General features: G+C 34.7%; 2 protein-coding genes and 1 long non-coding RNA gene across 6 annotated transcripts in view; 1 reads left to right on the top strand and 2 right to left on the bottom strand.

Annotated features, from left to right (window-relative positions):
- LOC144843243 (cell division cycle protein 16 homolog) overlaps positions 1-13,695 on the bottom strand; it is a 28,172-nt gene that overhangs the window by 9,151 nt on the left and 5,326 nt on the right. Inside the window, exons 11-17 of one of the 4 annotated variants that reach the window (XR_013612248.1) lie at positions 13,532-13,657; positions 13,161-13,313; positions 12,689-12,814; positions 12,239-12,374; positions 11,558-11,648; positions 10,535-10,870; positions 8,829-10,119 (exon numbers count right to left, since the gene is read on the bottom strand). Coding sequence is in view for 1 of the 4 variants with exons in the window: in XM_078700036.1 (XP_078556162.1) it covers positions 10,737-10,870; positions 11,558-11,648; positions 12,239-12,374; positions 12,689-12,814; positions 13,161-13,313; positions 13,532-13,657 (766 nt within the window). In the remaining 3 variants the exon portion in view is untranslated. Of the gene's footprint in view, positions 1-8,828; positions 10,871-11,557; positions 11,649-12,234; positions 12,375-12,688; positions 12,815-13,160; positions 13,314-13,531; positions 13,658-13,695 lie in introns of those variants that run through there. The other 3 variants (XR_013612249.1, XM_078700036.1, XR_013612250.1) reach the window with 3 other exon arrangements.
- Positions 226-5,275, bottom strand: LOC144842474 (lactadherin-like). Its single transcript, XM_078698920.1, has 6 exons — positions 5,203-5,275; positions 4,314-4,669; positions 3,658-3,797; positions 1,371-1,384; positions 867-1,216; positions 226-369 (listed from the first exon to the last, which is right to left on the bottom strand). Exons 1-6 carry the CDS (start codon positions 5,258-5,260, stop codon positions 226-228), a joined length of 1,062 nt encoding a protein of 353 aa, XP_078555046.1. The 5' UTR covers positions 5,261-5,275.
- LOC144843245 (uncharacterized) lies at positions 6,555-8,928 on the top strand. Its single transcript, XR_013612251.1, has 3 exons — positions 6,555-6,861; positions 8,396-8,631; positions 8,804-8,928. It is a non-coding gene; the product is annotated as an uncharacterized LOC144843245 (long non-coding RNA).

Raw genomic sequence — 13,695 nt, 5'->3', positions numbered from 1 at the left:
AACGGTATTTTGTATTAGTACCATTTTGGCAATGTTAGTATCATTCATCATTGAATTCAATAAGCATTAGCTGAGTCGGATTTGCCTCGACAGTTTCTCTCTTATCTTCAAACAATTTATCTAAAAAAAATAAACGAAAGATAATTATTATGAAAACGTTTTGTTATTTAGTGTACAAATTACAACTGTAGTTGTTTGAGCAGAGGAATATGCAAATGAGTTTACTTACCAATCACAAGCGATAAGGTCAAACCTAAGACTAGCACCACTGCCGTACCAATCCGTTGGAAGAATCCGTATGTAACGAGCCGTCAACTTGGGAAAGCTGTTCGTAACCTCAGTGTTTCGATCACTGTTTCCATCAAATGTCTATTTACAAATTACAAATACTTAGATTAGAACCATACAATTGGTGCAGTTTGTCAGTTCAGTATGGGCGGCCATCAGGGCCAAAATAGACAAACGTTTGTCTATTTTGGCCCTAATGGCCGCCCATAGTTCAGTGGGCCTAACAATTAGCATTACTAAATTTTCTTATTGTATATTTTTGTACCTGGAGGACAACAAAGAAGCCTATCTTATCTTATCTTAGAGAAGAATGAAAATTGACGCGCGCGTTCAAGATGATTCATTGAGTACAGTACAATGTACTTTTTCCTTTATTTATTCGTTTTTAGCCAAAAAAATGTACAATAGTTACACTTAAAATAAAAATAACCAAAAAAGTGAGGAAAAAAACTTCATCGACGTCGCGATTGATATCCATGAATGTTCAGAAGCAAAACCTCACCTGTGCAGTGTTAGTCCCCGAACTGTCAAAATAGTTATTATATCCATGAATGTAAAAGTCAGAAGCAAAACCTCACCTGTGCAGTGTTAGTCCCCGAACTGTCAAAATAGTTATTATCCCCATCTTTCCTGTATTGAACTTGAAATTTGGTAACCCAGTTGTTACCGCACTGTCTTCCTTGTGTGGTTATCCCTGTCAAACTATAGTCACCTTGCAGATCCACTTCAATCCAGGGGTTATCATCGGAACTTGACGCCATCCATCCGCCTTTTTTATCGCTCGTCCCCTCATATCGAGTATTCAATCGGCCTCTTGCGGCACGGTAACCATATGTAGCTTGAGAACTGGAGGTGAATGCACTGTCGGTGATGTACGTGTTTAGATTGTCGACATCCAGACCGATGTTGTATTCAGTACACTTTGCCGCTGATGGGGTAAATATTTAGTATAATTCACATATGGCGTTTCATACATGATTATTTCTACATTAGCATCCATCATGATCAAATCTTCTCAATACATCCATAAGGAATGTTTCTGTTTCTGTACACATTTCAGAATCATTTTAACGATTTTTTACCTTTTTGAGTAGGCCTATATTAAAAACCAGAATTACGCAATTCTTCACAATGTTATTAATTATGGAGAAAATAATGTTTCTCAAAATGTTTACAAAAAAGTTCGAATGTTGAGAGATGCAGCAGAAACAGACCCGTGACTAATACTACTACCAGATAGGCCCCCAAAACAGGATCTAAAAAGTAGTATGTGCTAGAATCACAGTAGGAATATTAGGCCTACAATGATTGTTAAACTGAATTGGTTGATCAGTGGAACATTAAAGTGATCATGGGCCTAAACCTTCAACAAGAGACCAAAGAATGTCTCAAAATACAGCACGTTGTTTAGTCTCTTCTTGTATGCTCCAAGAAGTTAACTTTATTCATTTTACAGACAAAGCTAAAATACTTTTTTTTCAAATATATAGTTTAACAAAATGTTAACTTACCGGTGGAACTTTGAAGCACCAAGGAGTAGACGACGAAAACTAGCACAGTTGAGGTAAACATCTCGACTTTGTAAGATACCGAGAGGCCTACTTGTTAACGACCCAGGTACCGAATAACATATAGGGACTGGTATCAAACTTTTATAGCTTTTAAACGGGTAAACACTCCCATAAAACAATCGAACAATTTCCTTGAATTTTTTGGGGAAATTTACCGAATCTCTTATTAACTTTAATCTGTCCAATTAAACTCCAGCCTCACCTGTAGTTAACCCGGGAAGTTCATTCGGCTCACTTCCCTGCAGGATACACATGCTTTAAACACATCCGTCACTCCCTGGATATACAGTATCTACTGTAAACTTGTGGTTAATATATAATATATCTTGATAATAAACTTCCTCCTACATTTCAAGTACAGTAATAATAATATCTCCCCAAGACAACTAGCACGTGGACAACCGTAACTCACGGTTGTATATAACAAGACATTTTTGTTCGCAATTGTATGATAAATGAGTATACCCTTAAAAAAACACAGAAAATAACTAAAATAACAAAACAAAAACTGCGGATTTTACAATTATTTATCGATACATAATTTGAAATTATGGGAGTTTTGTAATTAATTTGTTTTCGAAAGTTCGTTTCTATTTTGAAAACAGTTTTTTTATACGGTTTATTAAAATGTTCGCAACATACATTTACTGAACTAAAGAAAGGTTAAACACGGTCTATACTCGTATTATACGAAAAGTTGAACTACAGGCCTCACGTACACAATATATTCACTTCAAATGCAGTTCTGTTAGACGGTACTTTCAAACTACTTCAAAGTTAATACTCCTCAGTTTGTTTGTATATTTCTTTGCAATGAAAAATAATGTGGACATTAAAAGACACGTTAAAGTACCGACACACTTGAGTAGCATAGGGTGTGTGATGAGTGGAAAGAACAAAATAACACATTTAATTCCAAGTGCATCTACTCATACATTTTATTGATTTAATTTTTATTTCAACACCACAGGTTCATTCTTAATATTTGAAACATAATTCAGAATCAAGTTACAAATCTTCTGCAAATTGTAATTACATTTATAGCATTTTATTTTGATTTGCATACTGTTAAACCATCGAGGAATTATATATATATTTCCTCCATGGTTTAACAAAAATAAGAAAATTTAAAGATGTATTGTCCCCCAAAAACATGAAAAAATAAAGATTAATAAAATCAGATTTTGAATAGGCAATTTCACAGTTTTAATAAAGTTATTCACTTTTGTAGAAAAAAAATCATCAAAAAATAATTATTTCACTTATAAAAAGACAAAAGAAATGGTTAATTTCAACCAAAAACCATTGTCTTCCAGACAATTTAGGTATATTTTGCTTTAAATTACATTTTTTTTGGTGGAAAATGTTTTTTTTTGGATCAAATTTTTGGTCATAGTGAATAACTATTATGTGATATTAAAATGGCATATTCAACAAAAAAAAAAAATTAAAAAATTATTTTTGAGGGGACAATATATCTTTAAAGCAATTTTATTTGATAATGTTGATTTGATCTTTTCTGTGTTGTATTAGTCAATTATATTAAAAATAAATCTATAATTATATGTTGCACAATCATGTTTTAAGATCATATTTAGTTTAAATAACTACTATTTCTGTACTACTAAGAGTGCTATGACTCGGTTGGACAATTTCCAGTTTTTGCCATCTTTTCTGGAAAAAGAAAGGAGAAAATGATTATCACAGAGCCTGGAAAAACAAATCTGAAAGTTTTAATAATTATAGATTATACGAAAAAAATCACGATGATGAGTAGGGATAACGGAGGATTACTTACCAGTCGGCGGAGATAAGTTCAAACCTAAGGCTAGCCCCATTTCCGTACCATTTCCGTGGAAGAATTCGAATGTAACGGGCACGTGTCAGTGGAAAGTTGTGACAAACTTTACTGTTACGATCAGAGTTCCCAGAAAAGGTCTATAAAAAAGGTATACATGCGTCAGACACGATGGCCTAAATACATTATTATAAACTTTACTAATGTAAAACATGCATTAAACATGCAATATATTTTGTAATAGATAACATAACAAAAAAATATGCAGAAAATAATGTAAATATATATATGAGATTCTGTAAATGTTGAATAAAGGTGGTAGTTAACCACAAAAGATAAAAAAAAAAAAAAAACTTTACTAATGTACGTCGTATTGGCAATAAGTGTGAAAAAAATTTAAAAATATTAGAAATGGCTGTAGGCCTATGCCTAGTATACTACAGTTTTCAAGTTTGTATAAGTAGCTATGTTTGGTTTCTAATAATTTTTTCTTAAATTATTTTTGGAGTGTTTTGTATAGACTTTTCTCAAATTCATTTAAATGTTTTTAGTCCACCAGACTAATTTTACCCCGGGTGTTTCGTATGAAACGACATGTGTGCCAAAATGTTTTTTTTGGTCGAACTTGCCTAGTAAATTAAGAGATTCAAGATTACCACCAAAGCATTGTTAGGCCTCCTGATGTAATGATAGTTGATTCCGTTTGTACTGTATTGAAGTTGATATTCAGTAACCCAGTTGTTGCCACATTGTCTTCCTTGTGTGATTATCCCCGACAGTGTATACGGTTTTCGCAAATCGACTTTAATCCAGGGTGACCTGTCACGGTGTATCGCCATCCAGCCACCTTTTTTATCGCTCCCTTCATTTCGTGTATTCAAGCGCCCTCTTGAGGCACGGTAACCATGTGTAGCTTGAGAACTGGAGGTGAATGCTTTGTCGGGGATATTTACGTTTTTGTTGTAAACATCCAAACCGACTTTCATCTGATTCACACAAGGGATGGCTGACACTGAAGAACAAAAACAAAAAACATGCACGAATATTTTGTAGTAAATTCGTGCCGCTAGCCATCACACGAACAAAATAATTTATTAAGTGTGTCTGCCATGATTATTATGCACACACTGACCAGGGAGTAAACTCCCTGCACTGACATTGATGTATTATCCGCCTGTATTAAAACAATTAGTTACCGTTACGTCGCAATCGAATATAAGTTAGTTATAAGCTAGTCATTCTCGGTTGACGAGTTACGACCGACAATGGGAAACATGGAGCTATACCATATTACCAGGAAAGAGTGAAATTCATTTCCACTCTTCCCTGATATTACTTAAATTACATCACTAGGCTACAAATCTTATCAAAAGAGAGAAATCAACATCATTACGTGACTTATAAATAAACAATTAGGCCTATTAATACGTCGAGAAATACTTTAGAGATGAGAAGTAAAATGTAACAAATGATATGCTACATTATCAATGAACAACATAGGACTGTTTATTGCAAATAAAAACTAAACAATATAGGGCCTCTCACCTTTGTCAGCAAACACCACTGAGTAGATGGTAAACACTAGAACAGTTGTTGCAAACATCTTGATTTTTGCTAAAGAACTTAATGGCGAAGTTGTCTGTGGCACCTAGCTTTTATAGCATTTACAGCAGTGGCGTGTTTAGGATGTTAGAGGTATATTGACTAAAAAGCGCCGCCCATCTCATTATCTAGTGAAATCCCGCACAACACATGGTACATTTCAAACATTAGCTATAGCTTACTAATGTCCTTATTTGTTTAATATCTTTACACAACATTCGAGAAGAGAATTACATTTTACTTTCAATTAACGTAATAAGTCTTTAGTGTCCTCGGTTAAGTGGACCACCAGTAAACGTGGAGACTCGTATAATGAAACAAGACGATCAGGTATTTGCGGCGGCGCACTACAATAGGAAGGGACGAATGTGTATCGTATTACACATTACGGTACATTCAATATTCATTTCAATTATAAAATTATACCTTTTTTAAAATTACTAACTACTTTACCGCACACGCCTGCCTTACAAGTTACGGTCACACTCACTAAGAACGTAACAGGGAAGAAGAGGGAGATTACTCTTCCCATAATTACGTTACCCAGGAGTATCCCTGTTGGTAGTTTACCGCATAGTTGGCACGTCACACTCCTATAGATCGTAACAGGGAAGAAGAGGGAGATTACTCTTCCCATAATTACGTTACCCAGGAGCATCTCTGTTGGTAGTTTACCGCATAGTTGGCACGTCACACTCCTATAGATCGTAACAGGGAAGAAGAGGGAGATTACTCTTCCCATAATTACGTTACCCAGGAGCATCCCTGTTGGTAGTTTACCGCATAGTTGGCACGTCACACTGCTATAGATCGTAACAGGGAAGAAGAGGGAGATTACTCTTCCCATAATCACGTTACCCAGGAGCATCCCTGTTGGTAGTTTACCGCATAGTTGGCACGTCACACTCATAAGAACATAACAGGGAAGAAGAGGGAGATTACTCTTCCCATAATTACGTTACACAGGAGCATCCCTTTTGGTAATTTACCGCATAGTTGGCACGTCACACTCCTATAGATCGTAACAGGGAAGAAGAGGGAGATTACTCCTCCCATAATTACGTTACCCAGGAGCATCCCTGTTGGTAGTTTACCGCATAGTTGGCACGTCACACTCCTACAGATCGTAACAGGGAAGAAGAGGGAGATTACTCTTCCCATAATTACGTTACCCAGGAGCATCCCTGTTGGTAGTTTACCGCATAGTTGGCACGTCACTCCTATAGGCTAGATCGTAACAGGGAAGATTGAGTTTTACTCACTAGGCGTTGTTACATAACGTCTATACCATTACATTGAAAATATACGACTATAGCGTTGACCTTTACTTAATTTCAAACTAGCGCCAACTAACAAGAAGCTTTTCACCATGGTAACGTACCGTACTATACTTAATTGCAATTACGCAGATTAAATCTCGCACAACGACGACCGGCGGCAGGCGCGGCTTTGTTTTCATCATTCGACAGTCATAATCGAATCGAATTTTATTCATTGTTTATAACGCATTTATTCTGTTGAATACCCTTCTATATACCATGGCGTTAGCTTTTTCTGTCTTGAAATAGACCCAGAGTGTCACCACAGTTGGGATTTCAATCGGTAAGTAGGAATATCTATGTTTAATTATCAGGCGACTATAATTTCTAATCAGTGCAGAGTCTCTCAATAACAAAGACGTTATTTTCATTATGAGTGTCTACAAGAATTTTGTAATTGGTAAATCTGTATAAATGTAATGCATCATGATTAACTGACAAATTGATGGCCTACTGGGACGTCACACCTAAAATCGTGAGCCACATGAACCATTAAAAACATTATTTGTTCAAAGTGTTTCAGAGATCGAGAAGAGGATTAAATATTACATTCAATTATTTATTTAGGAAATAACATAGTTAACTATAAATAGATAGCTTAATTATTAACATAGGTAAGTTATAAAAAAAAATCGACAATCGACTCGTGAATAAGATTTAATTTTACTTAATTAATAAAGTACTGGCACGTCCGTTATCACTTAATGCTCATATTTCACCATTTCGTATTTGGAAAACAGGACTCGCGCACGCACAGAGCATGCGTAAATATTAGCAGTTTTATTTTAACACCCCCACCTCCTCAATTAAATGTGAACAATGTAACACATATTGAAATATATATGAAATAAAGAAAAACAGTTTAAGTAACGAACTTTTATATATAGACTTACAGGCGCGGATTTAAGCGGGAGCTAAAAAAAAAGAATGACTACTTTTATTTTTCTGCAACATGACGGATCGTTTTTATCATTTATAAAATATTTAGTCCCCCTCCCCTAATCTATAATATGCTGGATCCGCCCCTCACTTACACGATTGCAAAATATTAATATCATTATTATAATACACATTAAAAATCGTATAAAAACATAACGCACAATTTATTTTATTTTTTTATCTCACAAACAGAACAAATTATCTAGTTATATACACTCACACGTTATTGTTGTGAAATGGTGAATAATTATTGAATGATAATACGCAAAATGATAATAGGTTTAAGAGGTAGGAGGATTACTTAATAAATGAATAACAACATTTCCAAGGCTGTCCACATACAACTAAACAAGCAACAGATTTCTATTTTTCGATTCTATTGAAAATTGTAAACACGTTTTCTGACTCATACGGCATTTTGGAATTAATATATTTTGTTTTGGCAATAATTTGTTTTTTTAGAAAAAGATTTTCTCTTCAGATGCATTTCAGTGATTATATAAAATATCATTAGATTTAAAAAAAATATTTATTCAAACACTCACATTGTGTTGGTTTTGTAGAATTTCACTGAAGACTGTTATTATAGTATTCTCTCTCAACGTCAGTATTCTCTCTCAACGATATTATTTATTTTCCTAAAGCAAGCAATCAATCATTGGTTAAAATTCCAATAAATATTACATTATGGACCATAGAGATTTGTTGGCGCTACTGCAATTTCGCACCTTAAGCTGGGCATACTACTTCATGTCACTCACCACCAGCAGAAGCACCGATTTGTTTTGCTACAATAGTTTGAATCATTAATTATAACAGCTTGTAATATATTATTATATTTGTTGTATGAAAGATCATTGTTTTGTCTTAATTTGTAGGTAATTTGTGGTCTCAAGAACAGACAGTATATTTATAAACCGCTTTCGTAAGCGCATCATGGGTTGTGGGTCGAGCAAATCTAACAATAGATCTAGAATGAATTTAGATTTTGCGATAGAAACGATTGCAGAATCGAGTGATATGAATACAGCGTCTACCGTAATAACATCAAATGTGTATTCGGACCGAGGAGAACCGGATGGAATAGAGGCATACAACCCTGACTCTAATAAAGGTACGTTACCAATTCCATTCACACAGATTGCATAAGGTTGATAGCAAATAGCGTGCGCGACGCATGGTGGGAAGGATTTTTTAGCAAACGTCAAAACGCGTACGTACGTGATTTGTTGTTTGTACATCAATAAGTCATGCCCTGTTCTTAATTAAGAAACTTTTTTTTCCAGAGAAACAAAAAGACGCACTCAGTCATCGGTTAGACAAAACCTTTACTGTAAGCAGTCAGAAACAATTTTTGAAGTCATGAGTTAATAAAATGGAGCTTTAATAAGAACATGAACTCTAAATGATGACATATCGAGAGGTAACTAGTGACATCATAGAGTGCATCAAATGATGGTATAATACAATATGACCTAGCGATGACATCACGAGACGTAACTAGTGACATCATTGATTGAATCAAATGATGGTATAATACAGTATGACCTAGCGATGACATCACTAGACGTAACTAGTGACATCATTGATTGAATCAAATGATGGTATAATACAGTATGACCTAGCGATGACATCACTAGACGTAACTAGTGACATCATTGATTGAATCAAATGATGGTATAATACAATATGACCTAGCGATGACATCACGAGACGTAACTAGTGACATCATTGATTGAATCAAATGATGGTATAATACAGTATGACCTAGCGATGACATCACAAGACGTAACTAGTGACATCATTGATTGAATCAAATGATGGTATAATACAGTATGACCTAGCGATGACATCACTAGACGTAACTAGTGACATCATTGATTGAATCAAATGATGATATAATACAGTATGACCTAGCGATGACATCACTAGACGTAACTAGTGACATCATTGATTGAATCAAATGATGGTATAATACAGTATGACCTAGCGATGACATCACTAGACGTAACTAGTGACATCATTGAGTGCATCAAATGATGGTATAACATGAACTAGCGATGACACCACTAGACGTAGAGTGAATCAAATGAGATATTTTCCTTTTGAGGGAGTGAATCAAATGATGCTAGACATCACTAGGAATGTAACTACTGGTATCACATGAGTGAATCCAACGTAGGTGCAATATGAAACAATTAGCGACAGGGATACAGAAATTGTGTACTGTACTGTATGTGTAGATTCACTATACTACAACATAGTTAGCTAGAGTGCACTGTAAATAAAGATGTTTTTTGTATATGATGATTATTATTATTCTTCTAGTAAAGTTAGATTAGAGTGAATCTCCCTCTTCCCTCCAATCGCTCGATTCCAAGCTTCACTTAGCTCATCTTCATTTTCTTCACCAACATCTCGATTCCAAGCTCTGACCACCACTAGGTCTTCATTTTCTACACAAACTCCTCTAATGTCATCTTGATTCCAAGCTCTGGCCATAGATAGGTCATAGGAGTGGAGTTGTGGCTTGGTGGTTATGATGCTTGGCTACCACTCCAAGGGTCCTGGGTTCAAGTCCCGTCACATGTCAGGATTTTTTCTGAGGACAAAATTACAAATCCACTCCCAAAGACTTGTAATAAGACTTTGTTTATGTAGAGCATCTTGTGTATATGTTTGTCTTGTGAACCTCTGAGGGTCCCTAATGATCAGCAATTGCTGGATGGATCACCCTCATTAAATATGGTTAAAAAAAAAAAAAAAAAAAAAAAAAAAAAAAAATCTTCATTTTCATTCTCCTCTTCTTTCATATCGGTTTCTTCCCAAGAGGTTATTTGCGTTATTCCTTTCAGCCTAACGTTAACCTATCAGCATGGGCCGATTGTCAATCAGGCGCTCATTCTAAATCAATTTTCATGATTAAAATCCTATGCACGCAAACGAGTTGGTGAGTATCACAAACAATTGTTAGAGGGTGGTGTTATTCCTTAAATAAACCAATGTAAGTGACTGACCTTAAATTCCATTCCAGTGACCTTATCGTTGCTGACTTTGCATATTTGCATCACAGAAACCTTATTCACTATCTTCTGGTTCCTATTAAAGTTTCATTGCGGAAATCCAGGAAATCAATAGATGAACATGCTCTTCAAACAAAAATAGAGTTCATGTGATTATAGTTCAATTCAATTGTGTCATTAAGTTGCACAAAAGTCATTATAAATCCATCTCCATTTCAGTATCTGGACTGGTTTCATTAATAGACGACTGATCCAACTTCATAGATGTCTGTGAAAGAGTTGATGTATCTTTTAATGACAGGGTTGGTAAATCGGCCAAGTCTTCTTCACCTTTGGGTAAAATATACAAAAAAAATTAAAAATGCTAATGTAGAGTACAACACATAAATGAGAAGAAGCAGCAGCAATAAGCATCACAAGCTAGCCAATATGGTACCTAAAATAGCCAATATGGTACCTAAAATAGCCAATATGGTACCTAAAATAGCCAATATGGTACCTAAAATAGCCAATATGGTACCTAAAATAGGCCTCTCTACTAAGCCACACACTAAGTATCAACCTTTTAATTTTAAAAGCAAATGTATTACATATCAACCCATTCAAGCATCTGGGTTATGTACATTTTTGTTTATCAATCCTGAATTATTTTTGCAAGGCAGTATAAAAGTAGAATTTGTTATACAATCAATACATGTACAACAAATTAAAATTCATTAGCATATATCTTATTGAGCAAACATTGCATTTAAATTCAAGTGGTTTATGTGACAATGAAATTATCATAACCAGTCTGTATCATAGCAGCCAGACAATTGCAATTATTCATTTCCAGTAAATTTAATTTATTTTCCCAATAAAAAATATGGCATTGGTTTACTCATCTCTTTCAATATTTTAAGACACTCTTATCAAGAAACATCTGACTTTTAAGATGAGTTAATTTCATTTTTTTTTTCATTATTAATATACTATGTTTCTTTTCAAGGTTTTAAAGAATTTAATCAATTTATTTACCTTCGCAAGCTGGCATATCACATATACTCTGCTCAATGACGTGGGTAAGCATTGTCACCGAAAATGTATCATCACGACGAAGCCCTAGAGCCTAACAAACATGTTATAAGCATCAATCAATAATTATGTAATATTAGTGTAAAACAACCCATATACATAAACAAAGAAGAATAGTCAGACCTGCACTTTATACAATAATGCAAAACAATGGGTTGATGGATGGAAAGTTTTAACAAGTGGGTTAAATTGTCAAATAAATCAAATGAAATAAAAGGTTCTCTATTAAAATAATTAAACATGAATATGCTACAGATTTTTGTAACTTCACAATGTGTAATATTGTTGGATGAGAAAGTTTGCAAGATGAATATTTTATAACCCCTTATTATATGTACAGTCAGGGGAAAATGGCAAAAGGTTTCCTACTTTCTAGGAGTTTTATCAGATAATCTATATTGTCTTGACAACTCTTGTAACATGACTATACGGTGCTGATTTTGCATTTTCCCCTAATTGTATACAGTACACCCATTTAAGAAAAATTAGACAGTTTTATACACCTACTGTATATAAGACCCACAACCATGACTACAACTTGTGTTCTGTAAACAATATTTACGATGTAAAACCTGCTTATTCGATGTGCTTACTATTCGGTATAAAAATGATTTAAGTACTTACTTTATGGAAGTAGTCAATAGCTGTATTGAAGTCAGCCTGTAAACAGTAAACAAAACCAATGGACGCAAATGTTGAAGGATTCTGAGGTGAAAGAACTAACGCACGTTGATGGTATCCTAGAGCTTCATCATACTTTCTACACAGAAATATCATTTGGTTGAAAACTTAAAAACACTGTTAGTGTGTACTTAACATTCAGTGGTATTATATTTGTACTAAATTTATCATATGTAAGTTTACAATGCATTTTATTTATTTATTCAACTAGTATTATATTAATACATATAAAAAATGCACATTATTATTTTTAAAAAAATGTTGCTTAGGGCAGCCTAAGTAAGACATTTCTCTCAAAAGCTACCCCTTATATTAAATATATACATAAAAAATAACAAAATAAGTAAAAGTTAAATAAATTGTCAATAGGACTGACTGACAGCAGAAACTCACCCTAATTTACGACATACATGACCAAGATTGTTCAAAATTGGCTCCCATTTTTCCGAGAGAGCGCCCTCACCAAGTCCTTGCAGTTCCATAATTGCCTCTAAGAAATACTTCTCTGCATCTACCCAACTAAAAGGTCACAAAAAGAGAAATAAATTGACCAGGTTTAAGTCTGTGTCTCATAAGCATTCAAATCCAATTATTTTTTCTAACAATTAATCATCAGCTTAGGTAGGTAATCTAACAACAGGACACTGAGCTGGCCTTGCCAAGATAGGAACCCTTAACAGTCCTTTGATCTTATGCTTGGCTGCGACAAATACCAACAGTACTGTACTATGTACATATTCTCCGCGGAACACAGTGTCTATTAAGGGGAATGGAACCGATTGTGTCGCAGCCACAGATAAATCCTTTGATCTCCGGAGCTCAGCATCCTGTTGTTAGATTGCCTTGGTTATCCTTATCATCCTACTTGTTTGTCTGGTATGCGACTACTCCCATTTCATGGAGTACAAATGGATCGGATGGAGCAATAGACAATGCTTGATTGAAGAACTTTTCAGCCAGCTGTGGGTTGTTGGTTAAACCTTGCTCTAAACCAACGTATAACACTGGCAGGTGACATCTAAACAGATATAAACAAATGCTTAGAATTAAAATTGACATGAACAAGTAATAAGCAAAAGCACACAAAACACACCCCCTCAACTCCCCCTTCCCCATCCACCCTTATAAAAAATCAACAAAATTAATAGTTACAATTAGCTTCAAATAAAGTACATTATTATTCTAAATATAAGCATGAGGGTGTTCGTGTTGAATATGATCAAAACTTTAGCTTACCCTTTCATGAGTTGTGAGGCTGTGAAGTAGGCAGCCATAGCTTGATCATGTTCACCCTGAATGGCAAATGAGTGTCCAAATGCTAACCATGCTGGTCCATACAGGTGGTCTAAGCTTGTAGCTTTACTAAAGAATCATTATTAACATTCATCAGTGTTGTTCAA

Source organism: Antedon bifida, chromosome 5, assembly GCF_963402885.1.
Source record: "Antedon bifida chromosome 5, ecAntBifi1.1, whole genome shotgun sequence".
Taxonomy (NCBI): domain Eukaryota; kingdom Metazoa; phylum Echinodermata; class Crinoidea; order Comatulida; family Antedonidae; genus Antedon; species Antedon bifida.
Note: the sequence above shows the minus strand (reverse complement) of the source record. Positions and strands in the feature narration are given on the sequence as shown.